The sequence below is a fragment of the Centrocercus urophasianus genome, unplaced genomic scaffold, assembly GCF_019232065.1.
Source record: "Centrocercus urophasianus isolate 14NV4802_14NV808 unplaced genomic scaffold, USGS_Curo_1.0 seq_29, whole genome shotgun sequence".
In the NCBI taxonomy this organism is placed as follows: domain Eukaryota; kingdom Metazoa; phylum Chordata; class Aves; order Galliformes; family Phasianidae; genus Centrocercus; species Centrocercus urophasianus.
This window is the reverse complement of record NW_024884855.1, coordinates 10,216,987-10,240,424: the sequence shown is the minus strand read 5'-3', so window position 1 is coordinate 10,240,424 and position 23,438 is coordinate 10,216,987. Positions and strand designations below refer to the sequence as shown.

General features: G+C 44.6%; 1 protein-coding gene across 3 annotated transcripts in view; it reads right to left on the bottom strand.

Annotated features, from left to right (window-relative positions):
- Positions 1-262: 262 nt before the first annotated feature.
- The window catches only part of TTYH3 (tweety family member 3), a 69,179-nt gene continuing 46,003 nt past the window's right edge, over positions 263-23,438 (bottom strand). Inside the window, exons 8-14 of one of the 3 annotated variants that reach the window (XM_042827706.1) lie at positions 17,138-17,193; positions 15,876-15,968; positions 15,687-15,779; positions 14,830-14,966; positions 12,699-12,875; positions 11,717-11,792; positions 263-4,276 (exon numbers count right to left, since the gene is read on the bottom strand). In XM_042827706.1, the coding sequence (XP_042683640.1) occupies positions 4,205-4,276; positions 11,717-11,792; positions 12,699-12,875; positions 14,830-14,966; positions 15,687-15,779; positions 15,876-15,968; positions 17,138-17,193 (704 nt within the window). In that variant the 3' untranslated portion in view covers positions 263-4,204. The other 2 variants (XM_042827705.1, XM_042827707.1) reach the window with 2 other exon arrangements.

The window sequence follows — 23,438 nt, the reverse complement described above, 5'->3', positions numbered from 1 at the left end:
AAGCCAAACTTTTCGTGTGAACACAGCATATTTTTAGGGAACAGCTATGGAAATCCTGACTTCACTGAAATCCTCATGCACTGCGTCCTCCTCAAAGCACTCACATGAACATCCTTGCATCGTGGCTGAGATGACTGTACACGGAAAATTAACAGCTATCAAATGGAGAAAACTTAAAAAGGACAGGAGGGGAAGGGAGCACTCCATCCTTCACATTTGGATACATGGATGCACGCTAAAAACCTTAGCTTGAACCCTTTTATCAGCACATAAAATGAATTCAGTTTAATAATACATACAGGATACAAACACTACAGTTATATTCCCAAGACAGCACAAGAAATTCACAGCCAAGTCTTGATTTGATTTCCTTTACAATTACAATGCAGTCTTGAACACTGGACACGAGAGTCCAACATGCTATTTACATTTCACATTGTGGAGATGTTCGTGTGCTTGGAAGAGTTCTCAGTTTCAAAAGAAAAAGTCATTCACACATGATGATGTAGTGGAAATAAACCAAGCCAACCAGACAAGCCAATGACCACATTTGTGCTTCTGAAAAAGTAACATGAAGTGCCTTCAGCAATGCAGTCGCCTCCAGCTGGACCAGCCTCCCTCCTTCCACAGTCAGCGAGGTGTCCAGAGGCCAATCTCAGCTCCCCTGAATTCTGGACCCCTTTGTCAGCAACCAGTAACATGATAAATGTTCTGATAAAGTCAGCTGGGACACACCAAGCGATATGGCCTTGGCATTTTGTCACATTAAGAACAAAGACACACAATGGAAGAGAGAGAAATCTCTACAGCTTTCCCTCCTACAGCTCGAAGAGTTTGGACTCCCTCAACCATGAATGCCATCCAGAACAGATGAGTCTTTGCCAGATAGCACCTGCTGTTCACTCAAGAGGGAGGCACAGAGTCTGGGAGATCTTGGCTTCTGAGAGTCCCCTCCTCAGACAAAATGTGACCATATGGATGAGACTGATTGTGTCACAGCCATAGGAATAGGCAAAGGCCATCTGTTCTTCAGCAGATCTACTCAGACCAGTCTGCAGAAATGCCATGCTGTTGCTCAAGGTTCCAGTTTAAAAGAAAAAAGAAAAAAAAAAAAAACAAGAAGAAAAAAAAAAGGAGAAAAAGTAATAACAATACTAAAAGAAAACCAAACCGTTTGTCTGTGTTTCCTATCCAGCGCTCTGCACAGCATGCAGCGGGGCAGCAGAGTTCCAGGATGCTTTACAAAAGTGCAATATCCATGTCAAGTAAAGGAAGTGCTGGCTGGACAAAAGTACACAGCTCACACTGCAGTCAGGTTATGCTGGCCTCCAGAGAGCAAAATGTCATCTCCAAAACACTCTTTCCAGTTATATTTTGAAGTCAGAGAGCACATACCTCCACATCTGTGCCTTGCTGCAAGCCCAAGTGTTGTCAGAAGTTGTTCTGGGTGGTAAGGGTGGCTGTGCTGAACCTTGGAAAGAAGCAAGTCAAGGTGGCTGCTGCATTAGATGCTGCAAACAAGAGGCACAGGCTTCCCCATTATCCCTGTAGCAGCAGGCAGTGCTGCTGTGACAACTCAGATGCAGCCCCTTCCGAAGTGCAGTCACACACATGTTCCAGACTCATTCTGTACACAGCAGAGGCAATATACAGAAGCACCTGTCTTCACAGGGTTCCCCACATCCTCACCTCAAGCTTCCAGAACACTTGCCATCAGGGAGTAGGATCAGGCCACAGATTTAGGGCACCCCCCCCTAAAAATGGTAACCTAAGTAGCAATCTGGGCACATCCTTGAAACGACAGAACAATTTGGTCTTAATCAGGATTTATGCATCTTGCTTCTTTCTTCAAAGCAAGGGGAAGGCTCTGCTGCTCCTAGACAGCAATTCTACACTTTGGACCCTGCGAGTTAACTATGCCACATGCTCTACTCCTAGGTTTTCCTTTAGGACAGGGTGGAAAACCTGGTGCTCGTGAGCCACAGTGTCCCTCCATGCACCCTGCAGCACACTCCCTGCCCTTGTTATTTGATAACACTGAGGTATGTTTCAGTGTGAAGCCCATCAAATGTGTCTGAAAGGCCTACTCAGTCCTGAGCAAGAAAATCCTGCTTCCAGAGATTTACGGTGAAGTTTTTTCCCCAATTCTGATTCTGTGATGCCTCTTCTTCCCTTTCCTTCTCATCCCTTTGAATGGTAAAAGCTGGCCTGTATTTTTTTCAGTCTGTTAGTCGTTTATCTTCTCGTGAGGAGCACAAAGCTTGCTTTCCACACAGCTGGTACCCTTTCACAGCAAATACCATCATCTCAGCCACCTGCGAGGAGCAATTCTTACCTCACTGCAAGAAGGCAACTGACTTGAGGAAAGGCAGATCGGTAGATTTTGCGCCTCGTACAGCAAATGTGGGATCAACAGACCCTGAGTCTGAATGTCGTGGAGGTGAAGTTAACTGCCTCTGCCAATGGCTCAGCTCCAGTTTGAGGGATATTTCCCACTCCGTCTCTTCTGCCAGTTATTTAATGCCACACTCAGCAGCTACACGCTAAGATGCCCCTGCTCAGAGGTAAAACAAACTGAAGAAGTCACGAAAGAACATCATAGTTTCCCCACTGGAAGGTCATTACTCTACAGTACTACCAGCCCATCATGAGGCAGACTCCTCTTCCAGTGGGAAGCTGCCAGTGCCTGTTGGAGCACTGCTCTTCAGTGGGAAGTACAGCACCAGTGGAGGATGTTGCCCTTTGCAGGCACCCAGCTGCCCCTTTGCAAGCTTTGTTCTGCCTCGTAGCTAGAAAAATGCCTATGTGTGCCTTAATATGGTCAGAGAGTGGTTAGCAATGTGCCTTGAAAAACAAAAACAAAGAGAATAAAAACATGTTCTGATAGTCACGACGTTATCCAGACGGCATCCGGGCTTCTGATTCTGAAGCACAGAAGATACACTGAGGATCTTGTGAGTTTGTTAGGATTGAGGCTCCAAAAAAACCTTCTTCAGTGCCAGTTCAACAACCCTGTGCTGTAAATGGTGATAAAAAAAGAAAACGAGAAGAAAGTTCAGCAGAGTTCACAGGTCACTCTTGCAGGGAGAGCTTGCATTTACTATAAATCCATCGGCGCTTGTAGCCCCTCTTGTTTTCACAAGCTGACTGTCCCATAAGACTTAGCATCAGAGAGCTGAAACTCTTTAGTGCAAAAATCCCCACCACAAAGTCTTTTCCTGGAAAAGTTTGGCACCAAGTGGGCAGTGGCTGGCTCCTGTTTGATCTGTGTCAGCCTGGTAAAGGCAGCACCCTGCTGCAGAATGCCTTCTGCAAGTACCTGGGCTTCCCTGATGGAGCACAGAGGTCAGGTTCAGAGCAATGGCCAGGGTAGTTAAAAGGTGCTGGGATCCTCTGCTCCTTCTCAAGAATTCACATGCTAGCTACAGTGGGAAAGAAAAAGGCATTCTCTTAGTGGTTTAAAAAAAAGAAGTTATCAGGGTAGTGGAGTGGTTTTTTTTTTTTTCCTAGAACAGAACCACAGGCTCCCAAAGTACAGTGGATGTGCAGAGACAGCAAGAGGCAGGGGTTTCCCTTCCCCCACACAGGGCACTGGACCAGGGGACTCCCACCATGACGCCACACTGCGCATCAACTCAGCTTCCCCTGGTTGCACGTTGTCACAGACACCGAGCCTCTGCCTCTTCAGCATCTGACAGACCAAGCAGCTCTGCTGGTCCCACAGCAGAAGATCTACCACCATATTTCACCACATTTCTCTGGGGAACTGAAAGAGAAAAAATGCAGGCAGAAGATATTCACCAATGCTTTCTAGCGGATATTCCAACAAAGCTGGCCCCAGGCAGGTGGAGCCCTGGGCAGGCAGGTGATCTTTCAGCTGCTTTGCTGCACGTGCTTGCTCTCTCTTGCACATCAGGTACAACAAAGCAAAGGCTTGAATTCAAAAAGGGCTTCCACTCCATTGGGCAGGTATGAGGTTGGAGGGGCGTTCTGAGCTGGAGAAACCAAAGGAGCTGCACTGGATTTGGGGCAGAACAGCAGGATTGTTCTACGAGGACAGCACAGGGGCACAGCAGTTGGCACATTGTTTTGTCTGACTGCACATGTGGGTTTTTGTTGCTGTTGTTTTTTGTTGGTTTTTATTGTGTTGCTGTTTTTCTTTTTGATTTTCTCTTTTCTTTCTTTTTTTTTTTGCTTTCTCATCTTAATGCACATTGCCAGCATCTGGACGAGGTTGGTTGGTGGCGAGGTATTTGGCTCTCATGCTGGAGGTGTACTGGAGGAAAACAAGACAAGAAAACAACAAACAAACAAAAACAACAGAACAGAGAAGTCAGAATAAATATTAGAATGGAACAACAGATTGCAATCACTTCCCAGCACAACATTGGCAGCATTTGCTGCATATCAAGGAGCTGCTGGCTTGGTTTGACAAGGAAAGTTTCAAAGTCACTGTGTAGAGCAACACACTGGTATAGCCTGCTGCAAGGATGCTGGCCAGGTCAGTGCACATGGGCTAATGATTTGTCCAAGCTCTCTATAGAGAATGAAGCCCTATAGTCATTGAATCAAAACGTGCCATATTTCACTTGGAAGAAGAAAGGGAAGTGGAAATGATACAGATGTAAAAACCCACCTCACACCTTCATCCTCTTTTAGTCATGCTGATTCTTTCAACCATGCCAGAAAAGGAGGTTGAAAAGAAGAGAGGTGTAAAGTTCATTGCATTTCTGTGCAATGAGATCAGCAGAAGATTGCACACATCACAAATGGACACTTTGAAAGGAAAGTGTGGAAGAATGAATCCTGTGAACAATTTATGCCTGAGAAAGGACAGACCCAACCAGACTGGAAACAAGCTGCCATCCAACAAGATATTAGCTATTTAATAGTTATCAGGTGGTTAATTATCCACCATGGCATGGGATCCAGCCTGTGTACCATGCAGTGGTAGACAAGACTCCAGCCTGGGGGTGAGAAAAGAAGCTCACAGAGGTGTGAGGTGCCTTTGGTTTGGGTTGCTTTACAATTTTTTTTCAAAGCAAGGTAATCCCAAACTGCTCCCAGAGGCTACTGAGATAACACCTGCCATCCAGCTTTGGATACTGAGCTGAAAAGCATGCAAATACACTGCAGTAAGAACGAGAGACTCTTTCCTCTTTGTTTCAATGCGTTCAGTGCTTTGATCTTGGCCATGTTAGTGCTTCTGGGATTCAGCTACCACGATACTCCAAACCAAGCAATGAGGACAGGTGCTTTTTCCTCTTTTTAATACCAGCAGGAGCTTGAATAATTCTGTAAATCCACATCTTACTTCCCAAGAGTGCTCTTCAGCATACTGACTTATTATCGCCTTTAAAGCTGCACCACATAAAATAGCCAGTTAAGCTGGCAAAAAAGACAACTGGAAGGCAGTTCCACACCAGGAGCTATGATTTATCTTGCCCACTGGGAAAGAACATTATGAGGCATCCTTAGGCTTTCAGAAGCCTGGCTATTCAAAGGAGGTTTCAGAGAATTAACAGCATTTTCAGTTTTCCTTCAAAGACCAAACCAGGCTGAACCTGTGTACAGTAGAAGAGAGATACTGCTCCTTCATCAGGGCTGACCCCACTGGCAGAAGATGAAGATACCTGGGGCTCATTGGCACACTTATCTTTTACTATCTTCCATAACGGGAACATCTTCTGCAGAATGTGGATCTTAATATAAAACTCTGGCCCAGAAACAGCATCTATATTTAGAAGACAAAGGGTCTACATGTTCTTTCTCTTTTTAAGATTTTTTTCTTTCTTTTTGCCAGTGAGAAAGAAAAGGTTGAATATGCCAAGCTGAGCCAGTTTGAGGACTGTATTCCATACAGTTTATGAAATACGATTGCTGTTTCAGAAATGAAGTTTAGGGCATTATTAAAACATGAGACTAACCCAGCAGGCTCAAAGAGGCTTAGAAGTCAAAGAATTTTCTCATAACATAAGCAGGACACATTCACAGATAGTATAATGTTGAAATCTCCAGCCAAGCATCACGCTATGAAGAACATCTTAGAAGGCAAAATGCATTTGATTGCTCATTTTCCATTTGTATCCCATATGCAAAGCATGGTAGGAGATGAGCATGAAAAGAAAATTTGCAGTTGTTAAGGTTTTGCAAGATGTATTTTGAAAAAAACAACCAACTTCTAGGATCATGGAAATCCTATAGATTCAGTGCACAACTTGCAGCATCAATTTTCTTTAGAACATTAACAATCAAGATGGACTGCTTGATGAACCATATTTCAATAATGTACCCATTGTGGAAAGAGAAGTTGAAAAGAATTTGCTCCTTCCTCCCCAAAGAAAAAAAACAAAACAAAAACAGTCAAGCAGAATGCATTTTTACATTCAAACCTACCTGCTATCCACCACAAGGAACAAATCAAGACTCAATAGTCAGAGTTAGGGCTGATGTTCTCTCCTTAACTCAGGATTTTTGTACCTTACAACCTTTTCCCATTACAGTTTGAACTGGTTACTCCTTCTGTTAAGGATATTCCTAACAGCCATGAAAAGTTGGTTGAAAATTGGAAACAGCTAGAACTTCTGCACACCTCTTACAACCAGCACAGCACAGCTCCGCAAGCATGCACCAAATATTCAGTAACTACATTAGAATCACTGCATGAATGCTTTGCTCCACATGCTGTCAGCATCTCTCATCTAAGCACTTTAGTGCACATCCTTTGCTGTGAAGCAATGGGAAGATGCTGTGGAAAACACAGATCCCAACATCTGGGCAGGCCAACAAATGAAGATGTATCAGCAGAAACTCGCCAGTCACATGGATATGAAACCAAACTATACTGTTCACTATTAAAATAACTTAGAAAATAACTTCTTTTAGAAAGATCTAAAGACTTCTAAGCCTGAGCACAGTTTGGAGCTAAGGAAGTCTTGGTCTCTGCTCTCAGGTGACCCCCCGGATACACTGCCTGACACAGCCATCATGCACACAGCTGCATTTAGTTTCCTTTAAAGACTTGCATAGAAGGCAAAGAACATGCACAATGCATCGATTCTTCCAGTACTCTCAGCCCCCAGGTCCTATATGCCCTCTTGTACCCTTTTAAATACAGCAAGGAGGTCAATGTCTTCTCCCTACTCTCAGCCACCCCAAGCAGAGGGCCTAACAGACTTCTTGCTGCTGTTCCTCCAGGTTGCCTGTGCTAGCCAACACAGCACACCTCCCAGGCACTTACCAGTCAGCTAGGACAAACACAGCTGATTGCACAAGAGTTTATTTTGCATCTCTTGAAAGAAAAAGAATCATTCACATTTAGCCTTGTTGAGGGCATAAACTTTCATAGGTATGGTTAGTGAACACGTGAGAGTGAGGGGATTATCAGAAGCAGTTTGCATACAAAGGAATCATTTGTTGCAAAAAAATACTAATAATGAGAGTAATTGGTTAATTTTAGAGACCATAAATTCTACCAAGTCCTGTGAACTGTGCAGATCGTGAGTACTTCACTGCTAACAGAGCTGCTCTGGAAGATCACTTACCGTGTGAAACCATGACTCCAAGTAAAAACCACTGACTACTTGTTAAAATAAATACATCTCTTTGGCTACCCTGACTTTGATTTCCTGCCAGAGCTATTTTAGTAAGCCAATAAAGATCAAAGTTTCTGGAGTCAAGTTCTTAAAGGTTGATCCACCTCTCAAATAGCTACAGCACAGTAAACACAGAGTTTGGTATCATTATGAATGGGAGGTACAAATGGAGGGAAATAGCCAATTCCAGCCAATGGGTTCTGAATTCAAAGAGATTTAAGTTGACCAAGTCCAAAGAACAGAGTTTCTGTTTGCTTTGTTTGTTTTTAAAGTCTTGGAAAGAATGCAATGACTTTTTCTTAGCCCTGCAGACAGACACATTAACTCTGGGTGTGACCTTAGGGAAACAGAAGACAGTGAAGACTGAAGTCATGTTCCAGCCCAGAGGATAATTCAAGCCCAGTATAAAGACCCCAGAATTTTCCCCCACCAGGCAGTACTTTATTTCATGGGACAGACTCATAAGCAGTCTTCTGACTTTGCTACAATACCACCTGCAGGAAGCAGAAAGACCACCATGAGCCCAGGAGCAGTCTTTACGAGGCTTAAGACTGAAGGAAGTTGTGACCCTTCCATGGGTTCCAGCACCATGCTTCAAGACAGGTTTGTGTTCATGCACCATGGCAGAGGGCACTGAGACATCCAGGTCAGACAGCACGCTTCCCAGCACGTCACAAGACAGGCAGACAAATGGCAAGAGGCAGCAAGAGCACAGACCAAGCAGCAACATGACAGAAAGGAATCCAATGCAAGGCTAAGAGAAGTCCCAGCAAGAACGGCAGAAATGAAGGAATAGCAGCTTTATGGACACGTCTTCCTGGGAACAGAATTAAGACAGGGGTCATTGACTGCACAGGCCAAAAGCAATAGCCCCTTTATTCCAACTGGAACCAGCACCTTCCAGTCACTGCATGGCTGTAGCTCCCTTGGGGAAACACGCTGTCCTTTACACCAGGTGAGCTGCCTGGGAGCTTTCATTACACCCTGTATTCAACCAAGCTAAAAACTCCAAGGCCTAATGCAGACCACCTACTCTTTCTGTATGCAAGTGGCTTTCTGATGGACTACTGTGAGGGAAGACACATTGGCTGTCTTGGAGACTGTCAGCAACAACAGCACATTGAAAATTCAGACAGTGAAATGATGCTAAGGGGGCTCTGTTCACAGAGCCCATGGGAGATGGATGAAATGAGTCGGACATACACAGAACAAACAAAACAGTAAAAGGTTTTGAAACAGAATGAAATAAATATTAGTGCTTATGCCTGGAGCCTTAGGGAAGTTGTCTTTAAACTGACTCCTTTCTGACTTTAAATGCAAGGAGAAGCTGCACACAGTTCTAACAGGCACTGAAATAACTCTTTAGGACAGGCCACCACTACCAACCACAGCCTTTCAACAAATTAAAAATCCTACTGAGGAGCTTAAAGCACGTGGCAGATAAACATCTGTGGTTTGGGGCACACGCTGCTATGAGCAGTCAATACAAAAAGAACAGCAGCAGGGATCAAGGGAAGCTAAAAAGCTGAAATAAGAGAACTGGTCCTGACTGAAAAGCTACTAGATTGGTTCTCGCTTTAAAGCAGCTTCTTGGGATGGAAGAACTTCTATTCTGCATTTAAAGTGCACCACTAATTCCACATTTAAGCAGCGCTCAGGACTAAGTGTTGAAGCTGTTCTCCAGTGTGCACTTTGAGCTAAAGCAGCCATGAGTTGTGAGGCACGGGTCTCTGTAGCCATCACATCGAGCACCAGAAGCCTTTCCAAGGTTAAATCTGCTGCTTGAGTCTGCACCAGAGCAAAACTAAGTCATTTTAACCCTTGGCAGGAGGGAATGGGGTGGGAGGTGCAGAGGAAAGGAATGTGAAGAAATAAAAGGCACTGGCCTGGGATAAACAGTGCAGGGATGAGGAGTGGTCGGGAGTGGAGAAGGGGTTGAGCAAGAAGGACCTTTTTGTTTCCAGTACCTGTTCCATTTGCGGGCGCTGTTACCAGTATGTCCGTGCACTGTCCGAGGGCTTAAGCTGCCAGCTCATATGGCTGCTACTGTCCATGGCAGCCAAATACAACTGTGATGACGCAAGAAAGAGAGAAAAAGAGAGTGCAGCCTCAACGTGCATGAAAAATACAGTGCAAGCAAGTGAAACGCTGTGGTGTGTGTCAGTGACAAGGTGGGCTCTACAACCCTAAAGGAACAGCCCTGTGGCAAGAAGGAGAAAACAGAAGGAATGAGAAGAGGGAAAAAAACAAACAAACAAAAAGCAAGGAAAAGAAACGGACAAACAATGCAGCAGGATCATCACATCTCAGTCCTCACCATCTGTTCTCAGAAAGAAAGCAAAATGGAATGCGTCAGCTCTGTCCACTCACTGGATATGCCCTATTGACATGGTGAGCTCCCCTTCTCCCTCCCAGTAAGAGGCAGGGACACGAGCATTAGTATCCTCCTATCTCTCTCCTTCCACAGATAATTTCCTTCAAACAGGTCGTGCAAGTTCTTCTGCCTCCATACGATCCCAGCCACCTACTATGGAGAGCTGTGAATACAGAAACAGAAAAGTGCCCCTCCTCTGCTGACTGCCTATACTGCAGGACTGCAAAAAGGATTTTCTCTCTCTCCACCTATCAGTGTGCCCTTCCAGAAACCACACTTATCCTACATTCCATTCCTTGCTTCACCGAGGCAGAAGCTCAGTTGTCTACAGGAGCAGCAATGCACTCTCCTCCTTCCCCTGCTCATGCACTTCCCTATAGACCACACAGGCTGCTGTCAAGTCAAGTTCCCCTGCAAAAATAAAATCTCATCTTTATCTCCTCCCAGAAACCAGCCTAAGGCACCAGGACTTAGTTCCCCTTTCAGGGTATTAACGCAAACAGCTACTGAAGAACCAGGAAACATCTTGCATAACTAAAGCCCCTGCGGAAAGGAGTGTGCTTTTTTTCTGAAGCAGAAGAGCAGTAGGGGAAGGAGAGGCAGGACCTTGGCCTACAGACACAGAAGGAACATATGTCTTGGCAGATCCAGAGGGATAGTGGCAGGAAATGCCAGTGGTAAAGCAAGCTCTTGCCACGCCACACTGCGTGCCACACGTCAGCTCCTCTGAGTACTGTCTCATTGCTGAGAGCAGATAACACTACCAAAACTTCTGTTCAGAACACCAGGCAACAGGAAAAAAAAAAAAAAAACACCACAAAAACAAACCTGTTTGTGTTTCTAAGAAGGTTGCAAGAGATCTGGCCAACTACCAAGTCAAGGATCACCTTTCCACTATTCTACTTCATCTGTGGCGAGATGAAGTGGTTGTTGTGAAGTGAAAAATGAATGTGATTATCCCCCTTCCCACCACAGTTCCTACTCCTTCCTCCCCTCCCCGTGATTTAAATCATGTGCCACTGAGTGCATTTTCTTTACCTACACTTGAAGACTGGCTGATTACTAACCACGCTACTACTCAACCTCTGCAATCACACCACCAAGTTAGCGAGCACTGCGATGGCATGTTCTCCAAGTCCTGGTGTAAGTAAGGTTTACAGGATATCAAAACCTTCCATGAACGTGTTTGGTTGTTGTTTTTTTTTTTTGTCTTCCCCCTCCACAGGAAATTAAATACAAAAATAGCTTCTAAAGAAAGTAAAAGAGTTGTAAAACAAAAGATTAAAAAAAAAAAATCTCAACAACAACAAAAAATACAAGTCTCACCCCACTGTCTCTTTAGGGCAAATTAAGGAGAGAGGTTCAGCAATAACTCTGAGCTTACTGCTTTAACAATCTTCTTTTTAAACTTAAGGAATCAGTGCAGTGCCAGAGATAGCAAGAATAATGCATGCAAGTGAATCATCCTGCTGAAGTCACCCACCAAGACACTCATGCATTTCAGTGGTGGCAGGACTGGGCCCATAAGATTACTGATGTTAATAGATTTAGTTTTACTGTTTTTGTGTGCAATGTCAAAAGTAGCACAGTTAAGTTTTGCTCTCCGTGGCTCATCTATACTGCTTTGATTTATGGGCCAGATCCTGTGTTGGACTGCACAATCAGCTCCCTTGAGAGTATACAGAAGTGGTAAATGTGTATTCCCCAAAGTCACTGAAGCAGAGAGGAGCAGTAAAGAGAGACTTACTGAGGGAGGTGGGGACTCCCGGCCAATGAGCGGGGTATTCTCACAACGGGGGTTCTGGAAATTTGCATTCTGGCTCCTAGGAAAGGAAGACACACATGGTAATGGGGGTACGTGCCACGCTTCTCCAGGGAAGGTCTCTGACAGTGACATGGGACAGAGCACAGCACCCCCAGAATTACTGCAGCAGATCAGTCTCCCTCAAAGCTTTTCTTACAGGCCATGTGGATCCCCTTCTTCAGTCACAAAATTTGTGCTCAAGCTAAGGGAAATAACGCTATCTTTACACTCTTACTCAGAACAGCCCACACTGAATCGCATCGAATGAATTAAAAATAGGTTTGTGCGAAAAATCTGCCTCTCTACAGAGTCAGAACTGCCAAGCTGCAGAACTGGAGATAAAGTAAGGACAAAATCTAAAGGGAAGAACAAAACGATGTGCCAGCCCAAGAGATGGGCCCCAAAAGGGAGTCAGAGAGCCATCAGGGTTTGGCACTTCTAGAGAAAGCTCTTAAAGTCCCACCTGGACCAGGCAGCTCCAGACTGCAACAAATACCAGAGGTGGCTTCAAACACAGAGAAGGAAAGAGCCTGCAGGTTTTGCTATGGCTCCTGGTCTCTAAGGAGGCTTAAAATCTTCTGGCAAAACTGCTCTGTCTGAAGAGCCAAGCTTCACAGGGATCAGAACCATTGTGCAGTAAGGAGCCTGGATAACACTGCTTCCCTTTTCTGTGGACAGATGTCTAAATCCCACAGTACGAAGCAGTGGTACTATTTTTGAGCATGCTGCCTAATACAACCCTTTCTATTGCAGTACTTTTAGGCTATCCCAGCAGATGCTAATCAGAAAACATGCCTTTTGACATCTCAGACAGAATCCTTTATCACTTCCACAGCTTAGTTGAAAGTACCAGCCCTGCAACTACAAAATCTGAGCGCAGCAACTTGGATGAGATGCAATTCAGCCTTTTTGTCAGGATACTCACATGTACTCTGTGACGGGAGCATTGCTGACTGTGTGTGCTGCTGCTGGAATGCTGGTCTCACTGCCATAACTACTCCCACAGCTATAGAGGCTGGGCATGTGCACTCTGTAAAGATTATCGTGTGTCTGTCTGCTCCCCTGAGCAGCTGATTCTTCATCCCCATCATCATCTGAGCTTCTGCAAGAAGGAAAAGAAGTTCCTCCTAGAACCCTACAATTACCCCACACGTGGGGCTTGCAGGAAACCATGGCAATCCTAGGAACCTCCCAACCATCCTCCACACCTCCACATTTATACCCAGTTGGGATGCCTCAGGGTGGCAGTGTCAAACACAGCCTACACCACTGTGACTCAGACCTCCCACAGATGCCATCTGGACTTTTAGATTGCACGATCCCCTGCAGTCTCCCTATGGTCTTCTCCCAGGGCTTGGCAGACAATATGGTTCTTCAGCTGCTCAGTCACATAACCAAAGAATGGACATGCATCCCAAAAATACACAGTACTTTGGAAAAAATATATGTAAAAAAGGTAGGAAGGATGTATTGCCAGGCATTCTGCAAAACAACCTTCAAACTACAGTCTGTCCTTCCATTCCTTGCAGCAATGTCCAGAGGACTTTTAAGGATAAGAGTCTGAACTTCCATTATGGTTGCACAGTGTCTCCCTCAGCTTCTAACAAAACTTCACAAGTCTCCAACATGTAGTAAGTTACAACATTTGTCTCTAGAGCCTTTCTTCCCTCAGCAAGGCCAGGAATTTAAATCAATTTTAATACAGAGCAGAACTGCTTGCAAGCTAATTTTCCCCTCCCCATCTTTCTTCTGTCTCTTTGAAATAACACACACTATTATTTTATTTCCCTAATTATGGGATGAAGTATCAAGATCTGAAGTACATTTTAGTGATACTGGACAAGACTAGAAAAACACTCAACGTGAAACATCTTGCTGCTGGGCAGAGACATGATGGGCATCCCTAGAGCATCCCCACCACCACTTGCAGCTTCTGCACCACCAGGTGGCACTGAAGATTTAATCAGGGAATTGCAGCCTGTACAGCTTCTTACAGGCAATGACATCCTCCACCTCCCTGAGGGAGCCAGAGGAAGAAGCAGTGCTCCAGATAATGCAAGAGGGAATCTTTCAGTTCACAGCAGCAGCCTGCTGGGGCTGATGGTATGGGCAGCATGAGAGATAACACTGTAAATCTCTCTCCCTCAAACAGACTGCCATTCTCTTCTTGAAAACGCCTCTACAGCTGTATGTGGAAGAGCCAGGGAAACCAGCCATTTTCTGCAGCAGTGTTCTGACATTTCCCAAGGCTTCCTCTGCGGGCACTGCAGGCCTGGCGGGCTCTGGCTTCCTACTATTGTTCTGGATGTTCCACTTTGAACCTTGAGTTTAGGCTTAGGCCACAAAAATCACGTTTCAGGACCACAGTGGAGAATTTGCTGCGCAGTCTAATAGTCTTCTACAAGAACAGAAAACCCAAAGCTATTTTAATAGCTGCATGTGGTACAGCAGCCAGTTGCTGAGGCCCTAGGAAGATTCGCTCAAGGCTTATGATCAGCCCTTACCATCATTAACAGTAGTTCCAAACAACTCTGCTGTTACATGATCACCAGCAATGTGCAAGCATCTTATCTGCCCATGCTATTGCAGACACGACTGCTTTCAACTCCTATTAGCTGTGCAAGTCAGTTGCCCTAGTTTTAGCAAAGCCAAGAAAGGCAAGTGCGAGCTGCTGCTCATCCTAGTTCTCTTCCCCATACTAGAACAAATGCCAGAGCAATGCAAGAGAGGAGGCACTGTACAGAGAAGCACATAGTTCAAGCATTTGCCTTTCTCTACAGCTACAATCATTCATCTCTGACTTGACTCCAGTCCTACAGTGTACTGAATACTCTTTACACGTAGTATTTCAGCACAGTGAAGTTCAGATGTAAATATTAATCACCACCACAGCAAACGCCAGCAGATTTTTTTCCTTTGGACCTGTGCTTAAGAAGGCCTCACGCTCATGGGATCACATGGGAAAGTGCTCCAGATGCTCACGGGCACAAATCCAATAGCTAGTCTTCATTAGGAAAGAGCTCTACAACACTACAGGTTCTAAACCCTCTCTATACCTCTTTTGCTGCCAAGTGTGTGGGACACTGCACACAATGGAACTGAACATGAGGGCTGTGACAAAGGAGAAGAGAACCAGGTAGATGAGGCCTTCCACTCCATCATAGCAAAAGCCCGTCAAAGCCTGGACGTAATCCTGGAGAGAGAAAGGAGCAGAGTTTCTTGGTCACTAGAGAGTTAACACTGAGTTCTAACTCAAAAGCCTTCCCCCCAGACCACGCTCTCTGAAAGAATCTAGTTCATAGCTGCATCTCCAGAGCATACTTTAATTTTGATTTTGGAGACCTGGAGTGGTTTTTCATAACTTCCTTAACTTTTATCTCTACTCACAAAACCCAAAGCAAATTTAGACATGGCAGCAAGAGATTAAAGAAAAAAAAGGAAAAATCCAACATAGAACTTATCCACCCAACTTAAGTCACCACATTTTTCAATAAGCCTTTCAGCTCCTTCCCTCTGTCCTATTGCCCAAGAACACAAGCACAGATTACCTATTTCTATACTTCCAGAGATGCAGCTAGGGCAATAGTTTGATTATGCTTTCCTGCAGCTATAAGGCATTTCGTGGGAAAAGGAATAAGCTATGAACTACAGAAACAAGCTTAGGGTCCCTTAACCTTACAGCTTGCAGATGTAATGAGATGTTATCTGGTTTTCTACACTGATCTTCAAACACAAAAATACAAAGCTAACTTGATCCAAAACCCCATTCTCCTTTCTGCTGGAGTCAATCAGTAAAGTTGTTACAAACTGTTTTGGCACACCAGAGATTTGGAACTCCAGAATAATCAGTACTCTACAGGCTCTACACCCACTTTGTGCTTTCTTAACACAAGCCCAGTTACTGAGTACTCACCAAATGCAGACTCCGACAGTCTACTAAAGCTGTCAGTTGCTGCAAGTTTATCTCTGTTGAATTTAGAACCTCCTGGATCCGTGTAAGATAGTCCTGTAAGCAATAAGCCCAGTGATTATTACATGGAAGCAGCTCTGAAGAACCTGATACTGGGCTATGTACACAGGGAGAGCAAAACTGAGGAGTTACCTTGGAGGTGGGATGCTCTCTGCTTGCTGATCTCATGAGTTCCACAACATCATCTTGCATTTCCACCAGAGCCTTGTGACTTCCTGACAGTTTCTGCTCAACACAAAACAGTGTTTCAGCAACTCACGGACCAGCACAACTCCTGGGAGTTTAGACTTAAATCTTACTAGCAAACACTGAAGTGTCACCTGTACGAATGGTTCAACTTCAGGAAATCTCAACTGATATGTATGCAGTTCCAGTAACGTTAAGTTCTACTTTTACTGAACTGGAAGGAGTACAAACAAAACACATATACAGAGCTGTGGCCAATGCCAGGCCAGAGGGGCAGGAGAAAAGGCAAGACAAAGCACTTATATTCTCACCACAGCATACAGATGGATTTTTCTACCCAGTCAGATGGCTAAGAAGGAATCAAATATTAAAAACTGTTTTCACTGGGGTACAGTTCTCACACCCCGTTAAAGCACCCATGGGAATTTCACATGCTATAGCATGTCAGAGAGTATATAAGCAACCAGAAATGCAACTGATAGCAATGGTGCACAGCCTGAAGTGTTCTTCTCCCATCCTCGAAAACAGAGGAAGATGAGATTTAAAAAAAAGATCCTAATTATAAACTGAAGCAGCTGGTGTCTGCTGCACAGTGGGTGGTGTGGGTTCATTCTGGCCTCTGATACAGAAGAGAAAGTTTGGGATGGGCCCAGGTGCTGCTTCTCAGCCCCCACACGAAAGAATAATGACTCACGTTTATACTTCAGGATGCAAACCCTTGAACATCCAAGGGATTTAAGAAGCATATGTGAGAACTGCTCCCCCACCCCACTTCGTTTTGGGAGTGGAGAGTTGCCACTTAAACCAAAAAGAAACCGCAAGAGGAGATTCAAAGCAGGAAGTCTGCAGGTTCCCACCCTGGCATGAATTGTGGGTGCTCTGCCTCCACATTGCTGCTCTTAGAAGAGCACTACGTAAACAGAGATATCATGAACAAAAGCCATGGTCCTTGCCACATCACATACAGCTCCCTCTGAAGGGCATCCTAGACCATACAAGCAATAGTGATGGTGGAAAACAACTGCTCACTGTATTGCTTGCACAGCTGGAAAGTAGGTACCAAAGCTTTACCAACTGTTGGAGTGTTTCCTACAGCTAATACCTTGCAACTTGCTGCTTGCTGGCACTAAAAGCATTCAACCCATCCCCTGTGAGAAGCAGGATGCTGAGAAGTGGAGAAGGAAGGTGGGCACAGTGCTCACACTCACCTGCTGGAAAGGGTTGGGGTATCCGGTGCTACAGGTGATGTAATAGCGGAAAGTATCTACAAAGGCAAAAGAGAAAGTCACATGAGTGATGTTGTTCCATTATTGCACTATTTTATGGCTACCACAATGGAGGTGTTAAGCCCCGGAAGCAATACACAAAATGAAAGTGGAACATAAGTGAAACCACTTCCCTCTCTCTAGTGCATGGAGGAAACTAGAAAAAGGGATATAAGCCATCTTTAGGGATAAAGAAAGAATTGTTTTCTGCTCCCCCCAACAAAGACTATTTGTTGCTTTGTTTTTTTCTCCTCTCCCCTTCAACAATAAAGAAGTATGGGGCTTATATAGTCAGGGGAACCATTAATACAAGTTTTGTTCAGAAGTCAGTTTTACTCATAGCATAACCAGACCTCAGTCTAGGAGAAGTCCAACTGAATGTTTAATTTCTACAGCTTTTGAGCATCAGAATACCATTCTATAGTCACTGAAAACAATCAGAGGTCGGCACTGCCGCCTGGGGTATACAGTAAGGACATAACTTTCAGCCAGATCCATTCACCAATGAGATCACTAAACAGCCACAGAAACACTGGCACAGGAGAGCTGCCAAAGGTGATATAAATACAGGCTGCTAACTAAAGTACCTGTGAAAGCACACCGTTGGGCCAAGGGAGGTGCAAACACACATCCCCATGCTACCACACCATGCTGAAACATTATGCTTCCTAAATATACAAGTTCATGTGCTAAAAAAGTCTTCCAGACTGGGGGCTCAAAGGGAAGACTGGTTTTAGAGTTCTGTAGAGAACATAAGAAAGCCCTCCTAGCTGAAGAAAACAACCTGTAGTAACGTTATCACTTCAATATCTTGCTTTCGAAAGCAAGAAACATCTTGGAACGTGCTGAGGAAAGAAATGGATATAAAAAGAGTTCTCATCTTTCTGACATGCACTGGGGATGAACGAGTAAACAGCAGTCTGTTTTCTGGTAGATGTCACTTGCATGCAATTAGATTTTAATTAGGAGGTGTCAGACTACTTAGATGCATATAATTTCTTTTGCAGCTTTCTGGAAAGGTATATTCTGCATTAAATCAGTAGTGCAGACTGGGCCAGGAAAGAAAGCTGTTACTGGAATACCAGCAAGAAGGTGCAATCCTTAACACTGAGTAGTTCTATCAGACATTGCAGAGCAATGAACACGTACTTCTACACATGAGTACAGACAAGCAGAGTTAAAACGCACTTCCTAAGGCATCACTTATTTCCATGCTTGAAGACACAGGTTCATTTCTCCTCATTCACCAGCCTGGTGCCCTCAAGAGCCCCCATAATACACCACTAACTGCCTGGACAGAGTCAGCACACACAGATTATGAATCTCAGGCTTCTCCCCACCATTCTATGATTCTCAATTGCGTGCTGCAGAGAGAACAAGCATTGTGACAGAGTTACGAGTCCAGTACCTTGAGATTAACTCTCAAACATTTACAGTTCCTCTTCAGATGAATGAGAGCACATCAGCTTAGCAAAACCAGTGGTGAAGTTTGCTCAGTGAAGACAACAGCAGCTTGAAAATACACATACCACCTTCTCTCCCAACACCTTCTCTCCCATTCCCTTTAATCTTCTATCTGCAGCTCTCAGTAACAGGTATTCCAGGTTGGAAAAGTACTCCAAGCACTCCCAGCTCAGAAATCAGCAAAACGCACAACCATGAGCGAGCAGAGCTGCAAAGGGAATAGACCTGAGAGCATCCCAGCTCTGCAGCACTTCCCATAAATATTGAATGTACCTTTTGGCAAACCAAGGCGCTGGGAACCGAGCAGTGCAGCGCAGGCTGCCAGCTCCCATGTGCTGCGAAGCAACCTGACAGCTGTTATTTATAATTCATTAGCCGACTTTGGGGCAGCTCTGCCAGCTGCTCCACCTCCCACCCCCCCCCAGCTCTTTCTTTGGGATGATTTTGGCCTCCTCTAAAAAGCAATTAGCAGAAGATGAGCAGATTGGAGGGCAGTGAGAACTGCTATGTGGGCTTTGCTTTGCAAGGACCACACAAAGTGCTGCGTGCAAGCATTGCACCAAGGAAAGGATTGCTCCTCTGATGCTGAGTCACCCCCCAGTGGTGGAGGAGAAATGGTTGAAGTGCCCCCGTGCTTTGATAAAAGCTCAGCAACAGCACCCTGCAGTGTCACACACAGCTCTGATGTTGGCACTTCTTTATTTTACATCAACAGACTACCAGAAATTCCACATAGGCTCCCACAGGGGTATCAATTCCACATCATCTGTATAAGTGCATTAAGTTGCACGACCTACTATTATACACGGCTCCAGAAAGGTTTCTTTAGGGCCTTCTGGATTGCCCTGAGAGTGCAGATCACTATGACAGTTCCCAGTACAATCACAGTTTGCAATTTTGACTGGTGGCTACAAGTGAAGTAAAGCAGAACAGTGAAATAAGTGCATCCTTTACTCTGGAAGACAAAAATCAACAACTGCTACACTGCAGTAACACCAGTACTGCAGACTAGTGTGGCATTCTGTACAGAAATGTGCTTTCCAAAATGGCACAGCCAGCAGGAGCAGCTTTCCCCTGCACTGAACACAGTGTGCTGATAGATGAACAGCTTTAAATCTACAACAGACGCTGAAGCTGCCTTGATGCAACCGCATAGCCTGCTGCTGGAAGTCCTCCTGACCCACTCTCACAGTGCACATGCATTGTAGGAACAAAAGGCAAGGAAGGGAACTATCTAAAATGCTTCATCTCCACAGAATCTGTTTTTCCTCGAAAGGAAAGTAGAACTGCCTACTGAAGATGCTTCATCTGCTGGAATCTACTCGTTGCTTCTGCAACCATGGAGACTTACTCTTCATTTCAAAGCTCAGCAGAAATGTGAAAATGGCATTATGCACCTGCCAGAAGGCAGCAAGGAGGTCTGTAGGGTAAAGAGCAATCAGGAGAAAAAAAAATACATCATAGCTTACAAAGCAAAGCCTAAACCTTGAACAGCTTTTCCCCACTATTCTTCAGCTCTATTTGAGCGTTCTCTATGCAGCCTGAATTTTATATATACACCCAGTGAGAGTGCCTCTGTGTGTTTAACCAGCAGAGACTGAACTATATTGCCTAAGATGTCTAAGAGGAAGAAGACTCTTCTGACTTGATTTTCTTGGCTGCTAGGTTAGTCTTCTCCCTAAGGCGAAGCTATGTTTCTCTTAGATATACTGCTGGTACTGGTGAGAGCAGACTGATGTCATCATGAGTTTTCGTGAAAGAGCTCATAGCCATCCCAACTGCCCTCCACACAAGGCTTTCTGCTCATCAGGAACCCGATGAAACAACGTAGGAAAACACAGCTTCTGACCACCCATATCAGGTCAGAACGAGTCTCGAGAATGTTTCTTTGGACAAGCTCTTTTCTGCTGTGCCCACACAGCCCAAGCAGTAACAGCACAGCCACCACATCCCCCACATGGGGTTTTGTCCCAGCCTTAGATGGGAAAAGGTGGTGGTGATGTCAGTTCCCCGGTTCGTTCAGCACTGGGCTTCTAAGATGAGAGTAAAGAGCAAGAGGCCAATTAGGAGTCTATGGGGGTTAAGAGTGCTTGCTGCTTTTATCTGAACAGCCAAGTTGCAGCATCCAGTTTGACAAACTCGGCTGGGCTGGAGCTGAAAGATTCCATTATCTATCCCAGGAGGTTTGCAGCTCCTTCAGCGGAAGCATCTCTTCACAGTGAAGATTTCCAGTAAGAGAATCTGGAAAAAGCTCTTCCTGTTGTTTAGACAGACTGCCTTCTTATTTAATTTTATTCAGTAAGTCATCTAATAATAACATAACATCAATGAAAAAACGACGAGGCTAGAAGATGGCCTCCTGCTTTGAAAATAAACATCTTGGCTGCACCAAGTCTTTTTGCTAGCAGCAGGAGCTGATTATACAGCCACTGTTCAACTCCATTGGCTTTATTTCAATTAATGAATACTGGGCATGTTAGGCACACACATCATCCATCCTCTTCTGCAAAATGATTTAAACTTCTCCTCTAGGAAACCTGTGTTAAGGTTTTGGTTTTTTTTAATGCAGCACATTTTCTCTACAAAACAAGGACATCTCCTCACCAGCTAAAAAACATGACAACAATAATGATGCACTTAATCAGATTATGCTCAGCTCCATTAATTCTATCTATATTTGCAAATAGCAATTAATACACAAACATTAACATACTAGTTGCCCAGTATCCAATGCTGTTATTCTTATGGGGAAAAAAATACAACAACCAACAGCAAAAAAGCATTGTAAATACAGAAACCTGCATCGTTCATCTCTAGTCTGAATGCCAGAGTATAAGGCTGGGAATGTTATAAAACAACATGTCTAAAATCAACAACTAACAGAATTATTAAAGGGAAACACTGACCCAGCACTGTAAAGCTAGTGGTTGGTTCACATTTAAGGTTACTTGCTGGTTCTCAAGTGTCCTTAAAAGCAGATGACAGCACCCAACCCAGTATCTCATACCAGCGCCATTTCAGCTATGTGATTCCCAAGCTAAATGTGGTTTCTGCCTGTACAGCAACTCTCAACAGATTTTTCTTCCATGAACTATTTGAGTCTCTCCTTCAACTAATGCTTTTTTTTTTTTTTTTTTTTTTTTTAAGCAATCTGTTTTCTGAACTGAAAAATTCACAATAGGTTGCACTCTGGTGAAACTAAGTGGAACAGCCCAAGCATTTCTGCCTCATCCATCCATACTGCACCAAATGAGAGTGTGTGACAAGTCTGAGCACTGGAACTGGGATCCTTCCAGCAGGGCAGCTTCCCCTAGGAGGACAGGGCTGCTTCTGGCTCTCAGCTGCTGATCCTGCATCCTTGAACTTGTCCCTCCTGTAGACAGAGCTCAACTGATGACAAAGCAGTTGCCACAGTCTACAGCCAAGTGTATGAGAAGCTTAAAGTAAATGCTGGCATCTTTTAACGCTATTAGAAGAGCCACTGTTGAAGTTAGAGTGTCTCTAAACAGTTCCACACAACAGTCCTTGCATTGTGGCCTTTCTTCCTGCTCAGGTGCACAGGATGTTCCACGACATGGGGGACCAAGAGTTATTTCCATAGCTTCCTGATCATAAGAACAGTAAAAACTCACATGGGAAGGCAGAATATGTGATCACCTCCCCACCAGCTGCCCAGTGCTATGGCAGGCTCAGAAGGAAGACCAATTTCCTTCCAAAAAAACAAGGAAAGGTGCTTGTGAATGCTGAATGGTTCCTAGCAGCAGTGAGCTGATGTGCTGGCAGCCCTTGAAGAAGCCACCCTTCCAGCTCAGGCCAATGACAGCACCTGCTCTTCCTCCTCCTCAGCATCTTGCTCAGCCCCATTTGCTGTTATTTATGGAGCCGTAGCAACTGCTACAGCTGGTGGTGCTGCTGGAACAGAGCCTTCTTTCACTCTGGGAGGTGACTGACCCTGCTGGGGGAAGCAGGAGGGATTGGGATGCCAGACCCACAGGAACCCCATGGGAATGGTACCGATGAGCAAAAAACTGCTGGAGCCAAGCTGATAAGGGCAAAAGAAATGGAAAAGGAGCAAGGTGGGGTTTACTCCTTGGAATTTAGGGTCAACCAAGTTGTTACTACACACACAGTTTTGGGTTATCGAGTTAACACAGCATGACTGCCACCAGTGTCTGGTATTTTCCTCTGGCCTCCATGGCCTGTTTGCCTTCTAGACCTAAAAGGAGACTAGCTGCTACCTGAACCCACTCTTGTAACAAAGGAAGGATTTTCACTTCACACAACGCATTAAACATTTCACTCTCTGCTCTGAATTTCTTTGTTACAAAGACCCTTCTGTAGTGAGCTGCCAGGCTCTCCCCTTTCCCTTCCAAAGAATCAATAAATAAAGCACTCTAAGAATAATCTGCCGGGTGATACTACCAACCTGCATGTATGTATTCTTTCATAATACATTTTGCCTCCAGACATCAATATTTCTGATGGCTTCGAGTCCCTGCATCCTCAGCCATAGCCACATACCTAATTCCCTATCAGTTACACAGCACTTGGCCAAGTGCACAGCAGTAACACCAGACTTTCAGTATGAAAAGCAAAGATGTTCACGTTCCAAGCAAATGAGAACCAGTAAAGAATGTGGCTTACATGTGACACAAATCAGGGTCACAGCTTATTTGTGTTTTATCATCAGAAATACATACAGGGTCCATCAGGGAGAAAACAGGGTAGGAGAGAAGGTAGCCAAGAAGCAATCTCTTTGTTAGCCAAGAAGCAAACTCAG